Genomic DNA, 25,722 nt, shown 5'->3' with positions numbered 1-25,722 from the left:
ACTCTCTATACCCAGTGTTCTCATCCATAAATGGGCATATGGTACTACTTCATAGGGCTGTCATGAGAAATAAATCAATACACATAAGGTAGTTTAGAGCAGTAGCTGGCACATATTAAGTACTCTTGAAGCAGTATTTATTATGACTGTAATAGTTGTGTGACCTTAGTTATGTTTGATCCTCTGGTTCTTTCACCTGTTGAATAGTAATAAAAATACTCTGACAACCACAAAGTTGGAGTTTGCTTCTTTCACTTAAAAATGGTCAAAGAATTTCTCCAATCCTCTTCTGTCCCATGAACTACTAATTTGGTTGCAAGCCTCACTGAAGACAAGTCACAGACTGCCAAATGTGGTGCTTGAAAAGGTGCCTGGTACCCTTGACCTGACAAAATGCTCTTTCCTGGGCACTGAGCTGCTTTGGAGAAGGCAGGTCTTTCTCTTTCTCTTGATTGCCCTGTAGTATGGCTGGGGGCTGGGGAGGGTGGCCTCTGAGCCAGGTCACTTGTGATGAGGAGGAGGCCTTACCCTCATCATCAGAGGCAAAGGTGGATAACGAATACACAGCAGTCCTAAATCCCTCTCTGAAACTCTCTCTCCACTCCATGCCTTGCTAAAGAAGTCAGAGAAAGGGTAAAGCCTGTAATTACACTTGAAGTAATTAGAATCCTGCTTAATAGAAAGCTTAAGATGAGAAGCCCAAACCAGTAGATCACCCATTGCTCCTGTCATTCTGAATCATTCACCCCAGAGCTTTCCTTCTGTAGGTCTCCCCTGGGGAAGCAAGGACTGTACTGAATTTACATAAAATGTATGCACACACGCATGTCACATGTCCTCTCCCCTGAATGGCTGATAAAGCTTCAGCATGTACCTTTCTTCGTTCCTACAACTTTGCCCATTAATGAAAGTCTAAATCAGCAGAATAGATTAATTTAAAAGCCCTTTTCCAAATCTTTAAAATCTGATTGTATTGTAATAAAACTGTCTACATTCAATTCTCACTTTCTAGCCCAGTGCTTCTCAACTTTAATATGCATGCAAATCACCTGAGGATCTCATTGAAATTCACATTCTGATTCAGAATGTGTGGGATGGGCCTGAGATTCTGCATTTCTGACAAATTCCCAGGCCATGTGGCTGCTGGTGCTGCTGGAGGGTGCTAGGTATGGTAAGGTAGGGATGTCAAACATAAAGAGCCAAGGAGAAGCTCTTCTATGTCCCACAGGTGACCACTTGCCTCCTACACAGCAACTAATGAAAACTTCTAATATGGGTCTTGAAAAATGAATACGATTTGCTAGCTGAGGAGAGAGGGTATGAGTCATCCTAGGCAGAGGGAATAGCATAAGGAAAAGCACAATTGTTGAAGGTTTTTTCATTTAGTGCATAGGAGAGGCCAAAGATCTCAGAAGTTATTCTGTTTAGACAAGATTGTGGGTCCTTTAGGTCAGCAGTGGGAACAAGACAACCAGGAAATGGAGGGAGAACAACAAGAGAAATCCCTTCTAGCATAATCTATATCTTGAGCAGGTCTGATTTCTACCAGCTGAAATGATATTGCCCAGAAGTCCTGGGGAGGAAAATGGATAGGTGGGGATTACCTAAAATGAGTCATCACTAAGGCATCATTGCATCCTTTCCTGAACTTTGAACCTGATCATGGGCTAACTCCATCCATTAGTTCTCTGTGTTTACAATTACAAATTGTCACAAACATAGTGGCTTAGAATAGTACAAATATATTCTCTCACAGTTCTGGAGAGACAGAAGTCTGAAGTCAAGGTGTCAGCAGAGTTATGTTCTTTCTGAAAGCTTTAGGGAAAAATCAATTCCTTGCCTTCCCCAACCACTGGTGGCTGCCAGCATTCCTTAGCTTGTGGCCACATGACTCCAAATGTCCAGTGTCCAGGGTCCAATGTTTAGTGTCTTCATGTCTCTCCCCACTGCATCTTAATGGTTTTTTTCTCTTCTGAGTGTGTGTTATCATATTCCCCATCCCCTGGTTCTCTCTTATAAGGACACTGGGATTGCATTAGGGTCCATCCACAATAATCTACCCATTTTAAGATCCTTAACTTAATTACAGCTATAAAGACTTTTTTTGCCATATAAGGTAATATGCAGAGATATTAGGAATTAGGGTATGGATATCTTTGGGGGATCATTTTTTAGCCTACCATAAGCCAAGATTGCTAAAGCACTTGGGGTCAGAGTGCAAAGCCATCAGGAGCTTAGTCTCTATAAATTAAAGGTCTTCTTTCTGTCTTCATACTCACAGTCTCCTCATACTCATGCCCTTCTGACCTACAGTTCCTGCCACTCAGAGCATCAACCCTCCCCTCTTTGACTCTTCAGTTCTCTTCCAGAAGCTCTCAGGTCAGGAGTAGTTTCTTCAGAAATGCCTTACCTGACCTCCTGGATCAGGCCTGTCTTACTTCATGGCATGATCTTGCTTCTCCTTGCAAATTTGTCATGTGTATTGTGTGGCTATTTCTGAGAGGGCAGTGCTCCTGCCTGCCGTGTGTCTTCACTATATTTTCAATGCCCATCACATAATATCCAACATATATTTATTCAATGATGGAATGAATCCTGGCTTCAACTATTATGAGGTATGTGTATTTTAGCTTGAGACTGGTGTCTTAAACAACAGACATTTATTTTACCATAATTCTGGAGACTGGCTTCCAAGATAAAGGTGACAGCAGGGTTGGTTTGTGGTGAGGCCTCTTTTGCTGACTTACAAGCAGTTGTGCTCTATGGCCTCACATAGCCTTTCTTCTGTGTACATATGCAGAGAGAGAAAATTCTCCAATATATCTTCCTCTTCTTATAAGGACACTAGTGCTATGGGATTAGGGGAGCTGCCCCTAAATGAGGGGGGCTCCACCCTCATTTAACCTTAATTATCCCCTTAAAGTCCCTACCTTCAAATACAAGCACTTTGTGGTTTAGGACTTAAACATATGAATTTTGAGAGGACACAATTTAGCCCATAACATTATGTGACCTTAGATAAAACTCCTTGTTTTCTCCAAGCCTTGCCTCTGTCATTCCAATTGCTTGGGGGAAGAAAGAGTGTTGATCATTAAATAACAGCAAAGAGATAACATGTGTGAAGCACTCAACATGTTATCTAGCACAGAGGAAAAGTTTGGGTTGTCTTTCCCAGAAGCAAAGACTTGAGAGCAAGTAGATTATTTGGGAGGTGAAGGAAAAATCAAAAGGGGGTGGAGAAGTGACACAGGAAAGGGGAAGTAGCCAAAAGTAAAGGGTGCATTGTCTAACAAATCACCACTGGAACAACTAGAGCTTCATCCCAGGGGGAAACACAGTGCCTATGTAGAACAGATACCACAGAGTCACCGCCACCTCCCTGGGGCAAAAGAACTGGCGGATTTCTGTACCAAAGTCCATCAGTCATTGGTTGACATTCACTGCCAAGGGTATTAATCCTCCTCACTTTCAGCCTGCCGCACCTGTAGACAATAGGCAAGGATACCAAAAAAAATCTTCAGGCAAGGAGATACCAATGCCAGTTGTGGGAAGCGCTGCCAGCTTTGCAGTAGTAAAGCCTGAGAGGATCTGGGCATGTCTTCTCTCTCTCCTAGTGAGCCATCAAGAAACTTTGGGTGTTTTCTGTAGTGGTGGTCATAGTAATTGCTAGTTTGCAAAACTAGAGATGCTCCTTGACTAAAGGTTGTGGTATCAGGCAAGTGTAAGAAATATTTCTTACCTGGATGTACTCAGGGGCATTTGAAAATAAAGCTTTGCTGATGTCCTGCAGTTGAGCTATCAAACTTTTTCTGATCCTGTGATTTCCAGACTTATTTCCACAGAGTTTTTTCTTGTTGTATGTACTTTCCTTTTAAGAAATAAAAGTTCTCTGATACATGCTTTGGAGGTAATCAATTCTGATTCAGACCAGAGATGTGACTGTCAAATTCTGTAAGGAGGTTTCTCATCTGTTCACCACTATAGCCTCAGAACAGTGCCTGGCACAGAGAAGTTGTTCAGTAAATGTTTTTTGTTACAACAGAGTCTTAAAGAAATTTCAAAAGAGAATCTGAAGACATTATCAGTAAAAGCAGTCTCACAAAAAATGACTATCTAGTCCCCAGAATTACTGTTTTATTTTTTTAAGACTTTATTTATTCATGAGAGACAGAAAGAGACAGAGAGAGGCAAAGGGAGAAGCAGGCTCCATGCAGGGAGCCCGATGTGGGACTCAATCCCACGACTCCAGGATCACACCCTGAGCCAAAGGGAGGTTTAACCACTAAGCCACCCAGGCATCCCAGAATGACTGTTTTAAAAGACTTTGAAAGAAAGTTCAGTTGAATGTACACTTGTTGAAATATTGGCCAAAGTACTTTTTATTCTCCTGGCTTTGTTACTGTTCACCCAAATGAAACAGTGGACTTTCCTGAAAAATGAGGACCCATGCTGTTAGAATATTTTCCACTTCACAAGGAAAGAAGCACTTCCTCCCCTGATCCATCTGTAAATGCAGAGCACACATGGCACTGATATCCTTCTGGTCCAACTTTGCTAAAAAGAATGTTTCAACTTCTATTTCCTCCCCCTATACTTCACCTTTTTGTTGAATGGTAAGGTTTGCAATTATGACTCCACTGTAGGGTGGAAAAGAATCAAATTAGAGAGCTTCTATCTTTAGTCTAAAATGAATTTTGGTTTCGGTAGGCAGCGTATAGAGGATTCTTGGTTTTTTATCCATTCTGTCATCCTCTGTCTTTTGACTGGAGTGCTTAGTACACTTATATTCCAAGTAATTAATGATAGAGATATACTTATTGCCACTTTATTACTTGTTTTGTAGTTGTTTCTGAAGATTTACTGATTCTTTCTTGTCTTTCTCTCTTCCATGTTTTGCTGCTTTTCTTTAATGATATACTTGGATTTCTTTCTCTTTATTCTTTGCATATTTATTATGGTTTTTATTGTTTATTTATGGTTTTATTGTATTGTTTATATATTGTTACCATTATGTTTGTATATAACTTCTTCTGCATATAGCAGTCTATATTAGGTTAATGGTCATTAAAGTTTGATCCCATTCTTTCTCTGCTCCTCTTCATATTTTAGATATGATTTATTATATCTTATATCCTTTTGGTGAGTTCCTTAACTGATTTTTTTACAGAAATATTCATTTTTACTGCTTCTGTGTTTCCTTCCTTGATACTGTATCTTTTTTCTCTTCTTTCCACTCTTTAATATTTCTTGTAGGGCTGGGTTAATGGTCATAAACTCCTTTAGTTTTTGTTTTTCTGGGAAACTATTTCTCCTTCTATACTAAATAGCCTTAATGGATAGAATATTCTTTGCTGCAGTTTTTTCCCATTCATCATTTTGAATATATCATGCCACTCTCTTCTAGCTTGCAAAGTTTCTGTTGAAAAATATTCCACTAGCCTTATGGATTTTTCCCTTGTAAGTTACTGACTTCTTTGGTCTTGCTGCCTCTATATTTTTCTTTATCACTATATTTTGCAAATTTAATTTCAATATGTCTTCGTGTGGGTCTGCTTTTGTTGATTTTTGTGGGAGTTCTCTATGCTTCTTGGATCTGGATAGCTGTTTCCTTCCCCAGATTAGGAAAGTTTTCAGCTATTGTCTCTTCAAATATATTTTCTGCCTCCTTTTCTCTCTCTTCTTCTTTTGGGAGTCCTATAATATGAATGTTATTACCTTTGCTGGAATCACTGAATTCTCTCTAAGCCTGTTCTCATTTTGTATAATTCTTTTCTCTCTCTTGTTCAACCTGATTATTTCCATTACTCTCTCTTCTAGATCATTAATTCATCCCTCTGCTTCTTCCATCCTGCTGTTCCTTACATCAAGCATGTTTTCAATTCATTCAGTGAGCCCTTTATCTGTGCTATGTTATTTCTTATCACTGTAGTAAGGGCCTCCCTCAGGTCTTCCACTCTTTTCTCAAGTCCAGTGAGTAATCCTTATGATCTACAGATTTAAATTCTCTGTCAGGCATATTACTTAAGTTAGAGGACTTCTAACAAGTGTATCCTCTTGCCAGGCAGAGCTGGCTGTTTTTTTGGTCTCAAATGTCCTCTGACAAGATCTAGGCCTTTCTAAGCCTGATGCAGTCACTTCACCTGCAAGAGAGCCTACATGAGAACTGAGATTTGCAACAAATAGCCTTTTCTCTATAAATCACTGACACAGCTGGCCATCCCCACCACTTTTGCCCAACAGTCCTAAGAATGGCAAGATCATTGTTTGTTGATCTTTATTACAATGAAAGCCTTGAAACCCTAATTATTACTCATTCTTTGGAGATGAGGGGCTGGGGGCTATAAAATAAGTTTGTTTGATTGCCTCCTTGATTAGCCATTTTATACCCAAATGCGTGAAAGAATATTTCTGGAGAGATTGATTATCTTCTTAGCATGAGCAAAAGTCAGGAGCTGGAACACAATAGCATTCTCTTCACACACAACAAATGGGAATGTTGGCATTTCTAGATAAGAGTGAGGAAAGAGAATGTGACTATTCGAGTGCTTGTAAGCTAAGTCTCCCTTGGTCTTGCTTGAAGAATGAAAATGTGGATCTTGGAAGACACCTCTGTAAAGACAGTATACCCATACCCACACCTAGTAATCCAATGAGTAGGTTTTTACAATGCTGAGAGCATTGTTGGGGTCACTTGGAGTCATAAGGGTAGGATACCAAAATAAATGAAATAGTGACTATGGACAGAAGTATTTTGGAGGCCAAATTTACTTGGGAAATAGAGTATTTGCCTTTCTTTACTTTAGCTAGATGTTGGCCTGGTTGCTACTTACCAGTGACCCTTGTTTTGTCATTTATTCATGTGTTTATCCTATTCCTCCTTGCTGAAAACCCCCTGGAGAGAAACTGTAAAGTCTTCCTAATGTCCCTTTGCTCCTTGTTTCCTGTGTTTCTTCTGGGTTTTGGTTCATCTCAATTTCAAAAATGATGTCTACATTTTTCTAAGAAATGGTAGCCTTTCTAAAACCAGTGATAATCTGTGAATGGGGAGGGAGTGGGGATAATGATTCTGACTACAGAAGAACTACTGGAACTTTCTTAATGAGTAGGGTGGGAAAATAGGGTGGGAAAATATGAGGAATTTAGATTCAGAAGTAATTATAAGAAGGAATGTCAATTCCTTTATCATCTGAAATGTTTTCATGTAATTTTATTGATAGCCAGCTGTGAATTTTAAAAAGCCAACAACTATGTTCTTAATCATTATGCTATACTGCCCTTAACCAAAGCCAGTGTCTTCAGATTTCTCCATTCTTGAGGTTTAACTTAATCATTTCTTTTAAAATTTTTTTTATTTTTATTTTTTGTTTTTTAAACTTAATCATTTCTTTACAGTCTTCTTCATGTTTACATATTGAGGTTTAGGCACACAAACATGAGATCCAGGGCTTAAAAGCAAACACGGAATGCAAATCCAGCAGTGAAAATTTTCTGAATCTGTTTCATGAGAGCCAGTCAAATGAAGCTAGAGATCAATTTATGGAGTCTGACCCTAGTTCAAATCTCTGCCACACTATCTTTTAGCCCTGTGGCTTTGGAAAAGTTACTTAAACTCTGTGTCCTATTTTTGTCACCTATAAAAGGAAATTAAAAATACCAAATTTGGGGGGAAATAAAATTAACATTAAAGTGACCACTAAAACAACAACGTTACTCAATTTCTCATTTCTTTCAGATTCTGTTCTCTCTACCTTACTTTATAGCTAGACTTAGTGAAAGAATTGTCTTCATGTGTTTGCTTCATTTCCTTCCCTCTTTCTCTACTCTTCAGCCTACTCCAGTCTGTTTTCTGCCCAAACCTGAATACATATTCTTTGCTCCCCAAATTTAATGTCTTCATCTAGTGTTCCTTATTTCAATGAATGGCACAACCACTTAATCCAATGATGCATTTATCATTTATCATACCTCCCTCTCTCTTCATATTCAGTCCATTTCCAAATTCCTCCCTCTTCTCTCCATTTCCATGACCACCACCATCTCTTTCCTGGAATACTGCAAAAGATTCTGAAATGGTCTACTCATCCACCCCACCATCTATCCATTTATTGTTCTCATCACGGCTAATGCATCTCTCTTTTGTTTTTTGTTTTTGTTTTTAATAAATTAATTTTTATTGGTGTTCAATTTACCAACATACAGAATAACACCCAGTGTTCATCCCGTCAAGTGTCCCCCTCAGTGCCTGTCACCCATTCACCCCCACCCCCCGCCCTCCTCCCCTTCCACCACCCCTAGTTCGTTTCCCAGAGTTAGGAGTCTTTATGTTCTGTCTCCCTTTCTGATATTTCCCACACATTTCTTCTCCCTTCCCTTATATTCCCTTTCACTATTATTCATATTCCCCAAATGAATGAGAACATACACTGTTTGTCCTTCTCCGATTGACTTACTTCACTCAGCATAATACCCTCCAGTTCCATCCACGTTGAAGCAAATGGTGGGTATTTGTCGTTTCTAATGGCTGAGGAATATTCCATTGTATACATAGACCACATCTTCTTTATCCATTCATCTTTCGATGGACACCGAGGCTCTTTCCACAGTTTGGCTACTGTGAACATTGCTGCTAGAAACATCGGGGTGCAGGTGTCCCGGCGTTTCATTGCATCTGAATCTTTGGGGTAAATCCCTAACAGTGCAATTGCTGGGTCGTAGGGCAAGTCTATTTTTAACTCTTTGAGGAACCTCCACACAGTTTTCCAGAGTGGCTGCACCAGTTCACATTCCCACCAACAGTGTAAGAGGGTTCCCTTTTCTCCGCATCCTCTCCAACATTTGTTGTTTCCTGCCTTGTTAATGTTCCCCATTCTCACTGGTGTGAGGTGGTATCTCATTGTGGTTTTGATTTGTATTTCCCTGATGGCAAGTGATGCAGAGCATTTTCTCATGTGCATGTTGGCCATGTCTATGTCTTCCTCTGTGAGAGCTCTGTTCATGTCTTTTGCCCATTTCATGACTGGATTGTTTGTTTCTTTGCTGTTGAGTTTAATAAGTTCTTTATAGATTTTGGAAACTAGCCCTTTATCTGATATGTTATTTGCAAATATCTTCTCCCATTCTGTAGGTTGTCTTTGAGTTTTGTTGACTGTATCCTTTGCTGTGCAAAAGCTTCTTATCTTGATGAAGTCCCAATAGTTCATTTTTGCTTTTGTTTCTTTTGCTTTCGTGAATGTATCTTGCAAGAAGTTACTGTGGCCAAGTTCAAAAAGGGTGTTGCCTGTGTTCTCCTCTAGGATTTTGATGGAATCTTGTCTCACATTTAGATCTTTCACCCATTTTGAGTTTATCTTTGTGTATGGTGCAAGAGAGTGGTCTAGTTTCATTCTTCTGCATGTGGATGTCCAATTTTCCCAGCACCATTTATTGAAGAGACTGTCTTTCTTCCAGTGGATAGTCTTTCCTCCTTTATCGAATATTAGTTGACCATAAAGTTCAGGGTCCACTTCTGGGTTCTCTATTCTCTTCCATTGATCTATGTGTCTGTTTTTGCGCCAGTACCACACTGTCTCGATGACCACAGCTTTGTAGTACAACCTGAAATCTGGCATTGTGATGCCCCCAGATATGGTTTTCTTTTTTAAAATTCCCCTGTCTATTCGGGGTCTTTTCTGATTCCACACAAATCTTAAAATAATTTGTTCTAACTCTCTGAAGAAAGTCCATGGTATTTTGATAGGGATTGCATTAAACGTGTAAATTGCCCTAGGTAACATTGACATTTTCACAATATTAATTCTGCCAATCCATGAGCATGGAATATTTTTCCATCTCTTGGTGTCTTCCTCAATTTCTTTCAGAAGTGTTCTATAGTTTTTAGGGTATAGATCCTTTACCTCTTTGGTTAGGTTTATTCCTAGGTATCTTATGCTTTTGGGTGCATTTGTAAATGGGATTGACTCCTTGATTTCTCTTTCTTCAGTCTCATTGTTAGTGTATAGAAATGCCATTGATTTCTGGGCATTGATTTTGTATCCTGCCATGCTACCAAATTGCTGTATGAGTTCTAGCAATCTTGGGGTGGAGGCTTTTGGGTTTTCTATGTAGAGTATCATGTCATCGGCGAAGAGGGAGAGTTTGACTTCTTCTTTGCCAATTTGAATGCCTTTAATGTCTTTTTGTTGTCCGATTGCTGAGGCTAGGACTTCCAGTACTATGTTGAATAGCAGTGGTGAGAGTGGACATCCCTGTCTTGTTCCTGATCTTAGGGGAGAGGCTCCCAGTGCTTCTCCATTGAGAATGATATTTGCTGTGGGTTTTTCATAGATGGCTTTTAAGATGTCGAGGAAAGTTCCCTCTATCCCTACACTCCGAAGAGTTTTGATCAGGAATGGATGCTGTATTTTGTCAAATGCTTTCTCTGCATCTAATGAGAGGATCATATGGTTCTTGGTTTTTCTCTTGCTGATACGATGAATCACATTGATTGTTTTACGAGTGTTGAACCAGCCTTGTGTCCCGGGGATAAATCCTGCTTGGTCATGGTGAATTATTTTCTTAATGTGTTGTTGGATCCTATTGGCTATTATCTTGTTGAGAATTTCTGCATCCATGTTCATCAGGGATATCGGTCTGTAATTCTCCTTTTTGGTGGGGTCTTTGTCTGGTTTTGGAATTAAGGTGATGCTGGCCTCATAGAATGAATTTGGAAGTACTCCATCTCTTTCTGTCTTTCCAAACAGCTTTAGTAGAATAGGTATGATTTCTTCTTTAAACGTTTGATAGAATTCCCCTGGGAAGCCATCTGGCCCTGGACTCTTGTGTCTTGGGAGGTTTTTTTTTTTTTAATTTTTAATCATTTATTTATTTATGATAGGCACACAGTGAGAGAGAGAGAGAGGCAGAGACACAGGCAGAGGGAGAAGCAGGCTCCATGCACTGGGAGCCCAACGTGGGATTCGATCCCGGGTCTCCAGGATCGCGCCCTGGGCCAAAGGCAGGCACCAAACCGCTGCGCCACCCAGGGATCCCGACTTGGGAGGTTTTTGATGACTGCTTCAATTTCCTCCCTGGTTATTGGTCTGTTCAGGTTTTCTATTTCTTCCTGTTCCAGTTTTGGTAGTTTGTGGCTATCCAGGAATGCGTCCATTTCTTCTAGATTGCCTAATTTATTGGCGTAGAGTTGTTCATAATATGTTTTTAAAATCGTTTGTATTTCCTTGGTGTTGGTAGTGATCTCTCCTTTCTCGTTCATGATTTTATTTATTTGAGTCTTCTCTCTCCTCTTTTTAATAAGGTTGGCTAATGGTTTATCTATCTTATTAATTCTTTCAAAGAACCAACTCCTGGTTCTATTGATCTGTTCCACAGTTCTTCTGGTCTCAATTTCGTTGAGTTCTGCTCGAATTTTAATTAACTCTCTTCTTCTGTTGGGCGTCGGGTCCATTTGCTGTTTTTTCTCTAGCTCTTTTATGTGCAAGGTTAGCTTTTGTATTTGAGTTCTTTCCAGTTTTTGAATGGATGCTTGTATTGCGATGTATTTCCCCCTCAGGACTGCTTTTGCTGCATCCCAAAGATTTTGAACAGTTGTATCTTCATTCTCATTAGTTTCCATGAATCTTTTTAATTCTTCCTTAATTTCCTGGTTGACCCTTTTATCTTTTAGCAGGATGGTCCTTAACCTCCACGTGTTTGATGTCCTTCCAAACTTCTTCTTGTGATTTAGTTCTAATTTCAAGGCGTTATGGTCTGAGAATATGCAGGGGACGATCCCAATCTTTTGGTATCGGTTCAGACCCGATTTGTGACCCAGTATGTGGTCTATTCTGGAGAAAGTTCCATGTGCACTTGAGAAGAATGTGTATTCAGTTGAGTTTGGATGTAAAGTTCTGTAGATATCTGTGAAATCTATCTGGTCCAGTGTATCATTTAAAGCTCTCGTTTCTTTGGAGATGTTGTGCTTAGAAGACCTATCGAGGGTAGAAAGAGCTAGGTTGAAGTCACCAAGTATAAGTGTATTATTATCTAAGTATTTCTTCACTTTGATTAATAATTGGTTTAAGTATTTGGCAGCTCCCACATTTGGGGCATATATATTGAGGATTGTTAAATCCTCTTGTTGGATAGATCCTTTAAGTATGATATAGTGTCCCTCTTCATCTCTCACTACAGTCTTCGGGGTAAATTTTAGTTTATCTGATATAAGGATGGCTACCCCTGCTTTCTTTTGAGGACCATTTGAATGGTAAATGGTTCTCCAACCTTTTATTTTCAGGTTGTAGGTGTCCTTCTGTCTAAAATGAGTCTCTTGTAGACAGCAAATAGATGGGTCCTGCTTTTTTATCCAGTCTGAAACCCTGCACCTTTTGATGGGGTCATTGAGCCCGTTCACGTTCAGAGTTACTATTGACAGATATGAGTTTAGTGTCATCATGATATCTATTTAGTCCTTGTTTTTGTGGATTGTTCCACTGAACTTCTTAAAGGGGAATTTTAAGAGTCCCCCTTAAAATTTCTTGCAGAGCTGGTTTGGAGTTCACATATTCTTTCAGTTCCTGCCTGTCTTGGAAGCTCTTTATCTCTCCTTCCATTTTGAATGAGAGCCTTGCTGGATAAAGTATTCTTGGTTGCATGTTCTTCTCATTTAGGACCCTGAATAGATCCTGCCAGCCCTTTCTGGCCTGCCAGGTCTCTGTGGAGAGGTCTGCTGTTACCCTAATATTCCTCCCCATGAAAGTCAGGGACTTCTTGTCTCTTGCTGCTTTAAGGATCTTCTCTTTATCTTTGGAATTTGCAAGTGCATCTCTCTTTTGTGATGAGTTATATTTGCTTATTTGTCTTATCTCTGCCACTAGAATGTAAGTTCCATGAGGTCAAATATTGCATCTGACTTTTCTTACCGCTATTCTTAGTGCCTAGCACCAAGGCTGGCATATAGTGAAGGCTAAGTAAATATTTTGGGAATATGTACTCCTTAAATGAGAGTTCCCATTGCATCATTACCATCATCATCATCATCATCATCAGTAACCAGGTGATTTCTTACAGAAATAACTCTTTTCTCTTCATATTGCCAATTGAGAATCAGGATCTTTAAATCTGCTTGGCCTAGGAAAGTTCTGTGAACTTTTTGCATTCGACACTAGTACACTCTTAGTATTTTCATTGCTCTAACACGGACACAAAAAGATATAGGATATCGGAGAATGGATTTGTCTCCCTACTTTTTACAGTGATTTCTTTTCCTATTCTGTAAGTAATATGTATATTTTTACCTATTGCTACATAAAAAATTATTCTTAAACTTGACAGCTTTTAAAAAATCCAGCATTTATGATCTCACAGAACCAGAAGATAGGGTGGCTCTGTCCTTTGGATCAGGGTCTCTCACAAAGCTGCTGTCAAGGTGAAGTTATCTAAGAGCTCAACTTGGGAGAAGACCAGTTTCCAAACTCATCATGGGCCTGTTGACAGTCCTCTGGTTCTCACTGGCTATTGGCTGGAGACATCAATTCCTTGCCATCTGAGCCACTCTATAGGGCTACTTACAACATTGCAACTTGTTTCCCTCAGTGCAAAGGCTCTGAGAGAGAAGAATAAGAAATTATGATAAGAAAAAAGAAAAGAAAACAAAAGAAAACAAAAGAAATGATCAAGAAGGAAGTCAGATTCATTTTGTAACCTAATCTCAAAAAGGATACCCCATCACTTTTCTGGTATTCTATTCATTAGAGGCAAGTTATTAGATCCATCCCACACTCAAGGAGAGAGAATTGCACAATGGCATGAATAGGACCATTGAGAGCCATCTTAGATAGAAGCTGTCTATTACAAGGTGTGACTTTGTTCTCCCTCAGTGAGAGCACAGCTGTCATTTGATTCTTTTAAGCCTTTTCTCCTTTGAGAATTATGGGCTGCATCACCATCAGGACCTCAATGCCTTGCCATACATTTCCTTCAAAAAAAAGGAAGAAAGAGGGTGTGGGCCAAGTTCTGTTTAGAATAGCCCCCAATATAATAGCAACCTTAGTTGTCATTGCATGTTGTGCATTGACACTGAATCATGAAAAGGACCTCAATTACTCCTTTTGGCTTGTCTGCGCATCAGTTTCTTAATGATTGACTTTAAAGCTTCCTAATGAATATATTAAAAATAGAACCCTAGAGATTATAGATATAGAAGTGTATATTTAGACCTTGGGTTTCTTTTCTTCCCTGTAGCCTATCCCCCCACATTGCACAGAGGTTTTAGTGCCATTTGGGATCATTTTGAAATTTTATCTGTTTTATTATAATATACCTGTTCAACATTTCCAATCTAACTTTGTTATAATACTTCAGATTAAGCCACCTGCTAATTGACTGAGTCATCTGTAATTTCTCATGCCTTCACTCTTTTATATCACATGCTGTAAGAAAAAAGAAGGTAATAACTTGTATTTAGGAGAGGTTCATGGAGAAACTCTAGAAAATAAGTAGACATAGTTTTACAATTTCAAGTAGAGTTGTGAATGTAGAAGTTTATAAAGGAAAAATTAAAAAGTAGACCTACAATCATGTAACTAATATCTCCATCTTTTGTTTCCTTTTATGTAGATCGTTTCCCAGAGAAAACTGTCTAAATCCTTGTTGAAGCATGGGAACACAGCAGGGAAGTCCTCCATCACGGTAAGTCCTCCATTAGCAGCCCTCTGTCCAGGTGCCCAGATGGAGTGGTTGGACCGAACTTGCCAATGGGAAGCAGACCCTCTGACTATTGGGAGTTGATACCACAACTGCTCAGCTTTCCAAAGTACTTCTCTCCTTCTTGTTTCTTTTTCCTTCTTATCTATTTTTCTTTCTTTTTCCTTTTTGCAATATAATTTTGATCCTTCTACCCCTAGGAAAAAGGGATAGAAAAAGGATTTGAAAGTGAGGCCATTCACTTCTACTAAGCATGTCTGCAATTAATAAATGTTTTAGTGGGGGACAAAGATGGAGTTGTTGAGAACAAAAAGAATATGGAATTGTCTGTGGTTCTCAAATCATCAAACTACCTATCCTTGCCTTTCTTTTTTTTGAGAATTAAAAATATGCACTAAAAGCAATTAGTTCAAGGTTAGGTTTGTTTTCTAAGGACCAGAAAGCTCACCATTTAGCTCTCCTCTTTGTTATGTTATTGTATTTGGTAGCCAGTAGCCACATGTGATTATTTCAACTTAAATAAAATTATTCAAAGTTAAATAAAAGAAAATATTCATACCTTACACTAACCATATATCACGTGTTCAGTAGTTACATGTGGCTGTGAATATGGGGAGGGAAACAGCAATCCAGATTCAATTGGCACAGAGATCCCCCAACAAACTCAACCCAAGGAGGTCCACACCAAGGCATAGTAATTAAAATGGCAAAAACATAGTGATAAAGAAAGAATTTTAAAGGTTGCAAGAGAAAAGAAGGTAGTTACATACAATGGAAACTCCATAACCCCATCAGCTTTGATAGCTGATTTTTCAGCAGAAACTTTGGCAGGCTAGTAGAAAGTGTCACAGTATATTCAAAGTTTTTAAAGGGAAAAATTTGCAGCCAAGAATATCCAACAAGGCTATCATTCAGAATAGGAGAAATAAAGAATTTCCCAAACAAAAATTAATTGAATTCATGACCACAAAACCAGCCTTACAAGAAATATTAAGAGAGAGTCTGTAAGTAGAAAACAAAAACTACAAGTAAGAGTAAGAAAAACAGGAAGCACAAAAGCAAAAAAAAAAAAAAAAAATTAAGTATATCTGTAAATATTGGTCAAGAGAAGCACAAAATAGAAGGATGTAAAATAATGATACCAAATATCTGATTCGTGAATGGGAGAGGGGGAAAGAATGAGTTCAAAATTAAGCTGGTATATTTAACATCAGCTAAATATAGGCTGTTATATATAAACTAAATGGTGACCACAAATCAAAAAACAGTAATTGATATGCAAAAGAAAAAGAATAAATAATCCAAGTACTTTACTAAAGAAATCCAACTAATCATGAGAGAAAAAAAAAACAAGAGAAGAAAAGCACAAGGAGTGATTACAATAGCAACCATAAAACAAGTAACAAAATGGCAATAAATATACACAGATCAATAATTACTTTGAATGTAAATAGACTAAATGCTCCAATCAAAATACATAGGGTGATGGAGTAGATTTTTTAAAAAAAGATTTATCTATATGCTGCCTGTAAGAGACTTATTTCAGATCTAAAGACACACACAGACTTAAAGTGAAGGGCTGGAGAAACATTTATCATCCAAATGGAAATAAAATGAAAGCTAAAGTAGCAATACTTATGTAAGACAAAGCAGACATTAGAACAAAGACTATATAAAAAAAAAAGAACAAAGACTATAACTAAGGACAGAGAAGGATACATTATCATCATAAACAGTACAATCTAAAAGGAAGATACAAAAATTGTAAATATTTATGCACCCAACATGGGATCACCCAAATACAAGCAGTTAATAACAAACATAACGGAACTAATCGATAGTAATACAATAGAAGTAGGGGACTTTAATATCCTACTTACATCAATGGATAGATCATCCAAACAGAACATCAACAAGGAAACAGTGGCTTTGAATGACACACCAGACCAGATGGATCTAACACACATATTCAGAACATTCCATCCTAAAACAGTAGAATGCACATTCTTTTCAGGTGCACATGAAATGTGCTCCAAAATAGGTAACATATTAGGCCACAAAACAAGTCTCAACAAATTCAAAAAGACTGACATCAGGTCATGCATCTTTTCTGAAACTAGAAATCAACCACAAGAAGAAACATAGAAAGCACACAAATACACAGAGGTTTAATAACATGCTACTAAACAATGAATGGGTAAACCAAGAAACCAAAGAGAAAATCAGAACATGTAGACAAATGAAAATGAAAATATAATGGTCCAAAATATTTGGGATATAGCAAAGGCTGTTCTTAAAGGGAAGTTTATAGCAATACAGGCCCCACCTCAAGAAGCAAGGAAAGTCCCAAATAAACAACCTAACCTTATATCTAAAGGAACTAGAAAAAGTATAATGAACAAAACCCAAAACCAGCAGAAGGAAGGAAATAATAAAGATTAGAGCAGAAATAAACAAGATAGAAACAACAACAACAAAAAATAGAACAGGTCAATGAAACCAGGAGCTGGTTCTTTGAAAAGATTAATAAAATTGATAAACCTCTAGCCAGACTTTAGACTTACCAATAAAATTGATTAAACTTTAGCCAGACCCCCCAAAAAAGGATTCAAATAAAATTAGAAAGGAGAGAAATAACAACTGACACCACAGAAATACAAAAAATTATACCAGAATATTATGAAAAATTCTATTCTAGCAAACTGGACAGCCTAGAAAAAATGAATACATTTCTAGAGACATATAGCCTTCCCAAACTGAATCAGAAAGAAATAGAAAATTTAAACAGACCAATTACCAGCAATGAAATTGAATCAGTAATGAAAAAACTCCCAGTAAACAAAAGTCCAGGGCCCGATGACTTTACAGGTGAATTCCACAAAACATTTAAAGAAGAGTTAATACCTATTCTTCTCAAAATATTCCACAATATAGAAGAGGAAGGAAAATTCCCTAAGTCGTCTATGAAGCCATTATTCTATTGATACCAAAATCAGATAAAGTCATTACAAAAAAAGAGAACTACAGGTCAGTATCTCTGATGAACGTAGGTGCCAAAAATCCTCAACAAAATACTAGTAAACAGAATCCAACAATACATTTAAAAAATCATTCCCCATAATCAGATGAGATTTACTACCGAGATACAAGTGTGGTTCAATATTTGCAAATCAATGGGATACATCACATCAATAAAAGAAGGGATAAAAATCGTAAGATCATATTAATAGATGCATAAAAAGCATTTGACAAAATATAATATCCATTCCTGATAAAATCTCTCAAAAATTAGGATTAGAGGAAACATACTTCAGCATAATATACAAAAAAACCCCACAGCTCATGAATGTTATACTCAGTGGTGAAAAATTGAGAGCATTTTCTCTAAGATCAGGAACAAGATAGGATGTCCACTCTCACCACTGTTGTTTGATATAATACTGTACTTCCTGGCCACAGGAAGGCCTCTTCCAGGCAAGAGGAATGAATAAAAGGCATCCAAATTTGTAAGGAAGAAGTAAAACTTTCCCTATTTGCAGATGATGTGATACTATATAAAGAAAACCCTAAAAACTCTATCAAAAAACTACTAGAACTGATGAATGAATTTAGTAAGGTTGCAGGATACAAAATCAATATACAGAAATGCATGAGCCTACTGGTAATGAAGCAACAGAAGGAGAAATTAAGAAAGCAATCTCATTTACTATTGAACCAAAGATAACACACCTAAGAATAAACTTAACCAAGGTAGTGAAAGACCTATACTCTGAAAATCATGAAAGATATTGAAGATAACACAAACAAGTGGAAAGATACTCCATGCTCATGGGTTAGAAGAACAAATATTGTTAAAATGTCCATATTACCCAAAGCAATCATGCACATTCAGTGCAATCCTTATCAAAATACCAACAACATTTTTCACAGAACTACAATAGACAATCCTAAAATTTGTATGGAACTAAAGAAGACCCCAAATAGCCAAAACAATCTCAAAAAAGAGAAACAAAGCTGGAGGTATCACAATTCCAGATTTTAATTTATACTACAAAGTTGTAGTAATCAAAACAGTATGGTACTTGCACAAAAATAGGCACATAGATCAATGGAATAGAATAGAAAGCCTAGAAATAAACTCACATTTATATGGTCAATTCATCTTTGACAAAGGTAGAAGGAATACGAAATGGGAAAAAGATAGCCTCTTCAACAAATGGTGTTGGAAAAACTGGATGGCTGAATGCAAAAGAATGAAACTGGACCACTGGCTTACACCATACACAAAGAAAAGCTCAAAATGGATTAAGGGCCTAAATGTGAGACCTCAGACTAAAAATCCTAGAAGAAAGCATAGGCAGTAATTTCTCTGACATTGGATATAGCAACTGTTTTCTAAGTATGTCTCCTGAGGCAAGGGAAGCAAAAGCAAAAATAAACTTCTAGGACTTTCTCAAAATAAGAAGTTTCTGCACAGCAAAGGAAATGATCAACAAAACCAAAAAACAACCTACTGAATGGGAGAAGATATTTGCGAGTGACATTTCTGATAAAGGATTGGTGTCCAAAATACATAAAGAACTTCTACAATTCAACACCACAAAAACAAATAATCCAATTAAAAATGGGCAGAAGACATAAGAGACATTTCTCCAAAGACAATATACAGAAGGCCAACAGACACATGAAAAGATACTCCATGCCACTCATCATCAGGGAAATGCAAGTCAAAACTACAATGATATATGATCTTACATGTGTAAGACTGGTGAAAATAAAAAACACATGAAAGAAGTGTTGGTGAGGATGTGGAGGAAAAGGAACCTTCATGCACTGTTGGTGGGAATGCAAACTGTCTTTGGTTGAGAGTTGCCCTTGGAGGGAAGTGAGGAGGTATTTATTCCCTGGTATTTCCTGTCCTGCAATAAGACAGAGCAGGTTCCATGAGCAGAGGGACACTTGACACAAAAAATCTAATCAGCAAGTGGTTGGAAGTGCAGCTACTGTGGAAAACAGGATGGAGTTTCCTCAAAAAATTAAAGATATTTACCCAAAGAATACAAAAATACTAATTTGAAGGGTTACATGCACCCCTGTGTTTATTGCAGCATTATTTGCTGGAAGCAGCCTAGGAGTCCATGGATAAATGAATGAAGAGGTGATATGTATATATGCATGGAATGTTATTCAGCCATAAAAAAGAATGAAATCTTGCCATTGGCAACGACATAGATGGAGCCACAGAGTATAATGCTAAGTGAAATAAGCCAATCAAAGAAAGACAAATACCATATGATCTCACTCATATGTAGAATTTAAGAAACAAAAAACAAAGGAGAAGATTTTTAAAAAGGAGAGAGAGCCAAACTAAGCACAGACTCTTAATATAGACAACAAACTGATGATTACTAGAGGGCAGGTGGTGGGGAGAGGGGAAGGAGGTAAAATAAGGGATGGAGATTAAAGAATACAGTTACTATGGTGAGCACTGTGTAATATTTGGAATTGTATTATTGTACTATATACCTAAATCTAATATAACACTGTATATTAACTGGAATTTTAAAAATTAATAAAAAATAATTACATGTGAATAGGAGCTACTGTATTGGGCAGTGCAGATTACAGAACATTTCTATTATCATATAATGTTCACTTGGGTAATACTGGAAGTATTTCTAAAACAAACAAACAAACAAAAAACCCTGAAAATTTCAAGTAAAACTCCAGTATTTGAAACTTTGGCATCTTGTTATAAAGCCCTTGAGAAAGGTAGAGAAAGTGGTCTAATTATTGTGTAGACAAAAGGAAAAAAAAAGGTAGAAAAATGTACCAGGAAAATCTGAGTTGCTGGGCGTGGGTAAATTGCCAGGTAGCAAACCTCCTGAGTTCTTTAGAACATTCCTTTTTAACTTGAAAGTGACCAATTCATTTTAAGAAAATGTATTAAAGCCATTTTTAAGGGGAAAATTCAAAAAGATTCCCTGTGGTGTACGTTATGACCACTCTCACAAGCACTTACCTGAGTTTGTTGCTTGAATATTTTAAATGAGGCATTCATATCCAGTTTTTTTTTTTTTTACTTCCATGTTCAATCTACACAGATAGTTCAAAGAGTCTTTGAAGACCCCATTGGTGTTCTAAAAAGCCGTGGATCCAAAGGCTCACTCCCAAAGCGCCCAAACCCAGAGAAGCTTTGGCATGGTGAACCCAGATACGAGATTTGCTTTTGGCCTTTGTTCTTTCCCAGAAGAACAATACCTAACCTTGCCACTTTTACTCTAAGACATTTTGAAGATTTTGCTTCTCACACTTCCCAGACAAATTTAATCTCCTTCTTAATTTTATTTTTTTTAAGATTTTATTTATTTATTCATGGGAGACACACAGAGAGAGGCAGAAACAAGACTTAGGCAGAGGGAGAAGCAGGTTCCCTGAAGGGAGCCTGATGTGGGACTTAATCCCAGGACCCCAGGGCCACTAACCTGAGCCAAAGGCAGACGCTCAACCACTGAGCCACCCAGGTACCCTCTCCTTCTTAATTTTTTATTTATTTATTTTTTTTATTTTTTTCCCTCTTAATTTTAAATATTTAAATACCTCTCTTAATCTTGGTCCTTGGATCAGAACAATGGCTTCAACAGCTTCTGGAAAATGCATAAAAATATGTGAACCTTTTTTCCTTTAGGTGATTGCTGAAGAATTATCTGGCAATGATGACTATGTTGAACTTGCATTCAATGCCCGGAAATTGGATGACAAGGTAAAGTGTTTGGCATTAACCTTACTGAAGGAAGTAATAAAGCTAGCACACAAAGTTTAATCAGATTTCCCCCTGCAGCTGTTTTTTCCCTTTCAACCCACATTATTAAACAGATCAAAGATTTCAGAGAGGTCTGCAAAGTAAGGCTTCCCCAAATTGAGAAGCAATTGACGAGAAGGGGAAGGGACTATAATTAAAAGTAGACAATTATGTCACACCAATTTGTTCCCAAACGCCACAGGTCAATAAGCACAGGTAAATATGGTTTAACCCCATTGCTAGGGACATTTCATAAGAAAACAGATGACATGAAAGGGGAGAGAAGTGACATTTATTAAGCACCTATATTTTCCAAGCACAGGGTTAAGAGCTTTTCATTCATCATCACATTTAATCATTCTTATAACTCCCATGTAGCAGGCATTAGTAACTTTGTTTTGCAGATGACGAAACAGTTCCAAAGAAGACGTAACTTGTCTAAGGTCACTCCATGTGTTAGTCTAGATAATCTAAGAAACAGATACCAAGACAGAATTATTCATTAGATTTTATTAGGAACATAGGGAAATCTGCAGACCATAATGCAAGTCTGACCATGAGTAAAGGAGAGAGCGAGAAAAGGGTGGGTAGCAGTGTCCTGGAATGCCATTCAGTCTAAAGAAGGCTAAGCAAGGCCATCAGGGAGTCCTAGGGCCAATATTGGCCTGCAGGAAAGTATCATGTCCCCCATGCCTGCCTTAATATCCCCTGCACATGCAGGCACTAGCTGGGAGCGGCTGATGGGAAGCCTGGGCTCTGTGCAAGTAGAGGGATGTATTTCAGGGCACAGCAGCTGAGGCCCTCAGTCAGTTACACTCCCTGTAGTGGGAAGTCTCTCTCTAAAACAGGTTTCTTGGCTACCATATCCTGCTAGTAAGTGGCTAAAACTGAGGATTCATTTCCATGTCAGTTTCATATATTTTTTCTATTCTTTCTATTATATCTGACAACTTCTACCCAATGACAGGCCATGTTAATCTTATATTTACAGAAAAGTTCCTCAGTTTCCACCCCATGTAGGGGAGAGAGGACTGTCCTGTCCAACTTCACCATATATTTATGCTTTCCCTCCAAAGATAGCTTTAAGTCAAAAAACACATCACATGAATAAATGTATTCACAAAGGATTCTATTTTCCTAGAGCACAACCAGAGAACAGGGGATTTTTGGGGGTGGTATCACTTTTTCAAAAATTGCTGACAGGCATTAGGCTTAAAAAAGTAAAGCAATGTCTCAAGCAATTCCCAAAAGTCTCAGGTAGCCACATATATCCTGGCATATCTCACTCACTTTCACATATGAACAGTACTCAGCCCATTAATAAGTTCATTAATTTATTTTTTATTTGTTCATTCATTCTTCATTCATAATACATTCACCAAACCTTTGTTGCATGCACCACCCATCAGGTGGTGGGATAAAGACATGCTTTAAACCATTCTCATATCCACGACCTCAAATTCACCATCTAACTAGTGAAACATAAATTTAAACATAAAGTGAAAACTGCTTTAAAATACTGTTATAGGCATGATGAGATGTGATAAGTGATGTATAACGACTGTCTGGAGAAGGTTAATTCTGCCTGGGGACATCAGAAAGACTTTATCCTTATGAATGAATTATAGTTGGATGTTTTTAGTGTCCTGAGTAGGTTGTGTGAAATTTTCGTGAACTGCTGCCTCTTGCCATTAGCATGAGCTAGGTGCTGGAAACGCCAGTGTGCACTGATGTCAGTTGGCTGTAAGCTTTTAACTCTCACTTCCTGTTGGTCATTATGGTCTTTCTTTCTCCCCCATCATCTCCTCAGGTTTTGGAATGATTCACCAAACTGCTTTGTAGTATCTTTTCTGGTGCCATTATAAGCCATTGGGTCAGTGTGCAGCAGTTTTAAGCTACTCAGTTAATGGTTTATAATGGCTTCTTTCCACTTAATAGTCTCTTAAGCACCTCTAATCTGCCCTTTAACTGACTTATGTTATAGCACAAGAGGACTTGGGGCTTTGTTACTGGGCCCATTAGCTCTGAGGTGTTTGAACACTTTCCCTTCATTCACATGAGCACTTGCTCACAAAACTGTAAAAGGCTCAGACAGCACAGAATATGGTTCTAGGTGGGCATTTCCACCTTTGTCTGAGTTGATTATCCAAGGCCCTGGTCCCTGCTGAGCCTCAATGTCCCAGTGCTGTAGACTCCAGGTCCTTCATAATCTTGCCCAGGCTCCTTCATAATCCAGAGAGGATCAGGTCCTGTTCAGAACAAAGCGGAGGCCTTTGTTCTCTGGACTGAATGGTGAATGGACTCAGGTGGAAAAAGGGAAAAGTTGTAGAGTTAAGGAGCAAAATGATACCATGAAGATCACGTCAAACAATCTCTTTAGGAGACCAAGGCTCAGTAAGGTCTAATGACTTACTCAGATATTACTACTACTGATAATACTGGTTAATAGATAATACTGGTTATCTGTTGCTGCATAGGAAACCATCTCAAAACCTAGTGCCTTAATTCTTCTATTACATGTCATGATATCAAGGGTCAGAAATTGAGGTAGGGTTCAATGGGGCAATTCTGCTTCTTATGATGTTGACAGAAGTCATTTAGTGATACTTAGCTGGCAGAGGAGCTTATCTGGAGAATTCAGTCTAGCTTTACTCACATGCCTGGCACATGGGATGTCTAAAAGGCTGGGCTCAGCATGGTTGGTTGACCAGAGTGCTTACATCGTGGTCTTGGGCTACTCACATTTCCCACACGGTAGCTGGCTTTTCCCAAAGAAAGCATCCTAAGAGAACAGAGAGCATAGAGCATCAATTCTGCTGCATTGTGTTAGTCACATGTAAGTCATAAGGCCAACTCAGAGTCAAGGAGAGGGGAGTTTGACTCCACACCTTTATGGGGGGTAGCAAAGTCATATCATAGAAAGGCATGTGGAAAATGGACATAGTGGTGGCCATCTTTGGAAAATTCAACTTGTCACAGTTTTTTGGGTGATAGAATCAGAACAAGACAGTACGATTATTTCATGTCATAGCTGGAAAAATATTTCTGACTTCATGAAAGAGGACATCTTTCTAGCTTTTAGCATTCAATGATGTTGTTGCTATGTACATGTTAGTGATTGAGTGTCTGTCTTTGGCTCAGGTCATGATCCCGGGTTCCTTGGGATCAAGTCCTGTATCAGGCTACCCGCAGGGAGCCTGCTTCTCCCTCTGCCTATGTCTCTGCCTCTCTCTGAGTCTCTCATGAATAAATAAATAAAATCTTTAAACAAAACAAATCAGTTTAATAACTTAATGGCTTAATAGAAGGCAGTAGGATTCTTGTATCTGTTTCTGCATTCAATCTATTGTGATAGGCATCAAGCTACTTTCAGAAAACCACTGTCCACATATGAGAGAATGAGAGTAAAGAAAGAAAATAATATCATAGTAATATTATGAAAACAGTTTTGACCTCATGTATTCCCCTGAAAGGGTCTTGGAACCTTGGACAGCACTTAGAGGACTGCTGCCTACCTCATACCCTGCATGGAGCCTGCTTCTCCCTCTGCCTGTGTCTCTGTCTCTCTGTGTCTTTCATAAATAAATCAGTAAAATCTTTTTAAAAATGCTATTTTTGTTATGGTGTATTGAGTTTGTTTTTATATTTTCAAAATGACATAACAAATGAATATTTTTAAATTTCAGTTTTAGTTTATAATAGTAAGTATTGATAGATAAAATCTATGTAAACAAAAGCTTCTTGGGGTCCTAAATAATTTTTAAGAGTGTAAAGGAGTTTTAAGACCAAAGAGTTTGAGAACTGCTATTGTAGGATATACCAGGGAGCACTAAGTACTTTGCAAACCACAATGAGAGAGAAATGCCCCTTTTCTTTTGATAGAAATAGTCATTTTAAACTTGCCTTTCCAATATTGTCAGTAGACCAGCAGCCATCTACCTATGTTGGAAATCCAGAGTCCTTGAAATCTGTCTTCAATGGCAGCCACAAATAAAATAGATTAAGTTTGCAACAAATAACTTATTTACCTAATGTTAATGCAGCTCACTTAATGGAGAGGTGGGCTTTCTAATTTCTAAAGCACATTTATTACATTAGCAGTGAGTTGGCAATTAATCTAATAAGTAAGTAGAGATATGAATGTAATCACTTTAGAACATTCAAGCTGACAAAGAATATTCTTTCTCCTCTCTTTCCTGAGAAAGTATTTGTGTTGGTATGTGGAGACCACATCTGTATTA

General features: G+C 38.0%; 1 protein-coding gene across 1 annotated transcript in view; it reads left to right on the top strand.

The window, feature by feature from the left end:
- The window catches only part of CPNE4 (copine 4), a 332,370-nt gene that overhangs the window by 188,203 nt on the left and 118,445 nt on the right, over positions 1-25,722 (top strand). The window contains exons 3-4 of the mRNA XM_055321334.1: positions 14,593-14,664; positions 21,368-21,442. Coding sequence (XP_055177309.1) covers positions 14,593-14,664; positions 21,368-21,442 — 147 coding nt within the window. The remainder of the gene's footprint in view (positions 1-14,592; positions 14,665-21,367; positions 21,443-25,722) is intronic.

The sequence above is a fragment of the Nyctereutes procyonoides genome, unplaced genomic scaffold (genome assembly GCF_905146905.1).
Source record: "Nyctereutes procyonoides isolate TBG_1078 unplaced genomic scaffold, NYPRO_anot_genome, whole genome shotgun sequence".
Classification (NCBI taxonomy): Eukaryota; Metazoa; Chordata; class Mammalia; order Carnivora; family Canidae; genus Nyctereutes; species Nyctereutes procyonoides.
This window is presented reverse-complemented; position numbering and strand designations above follow the sequence as displayed.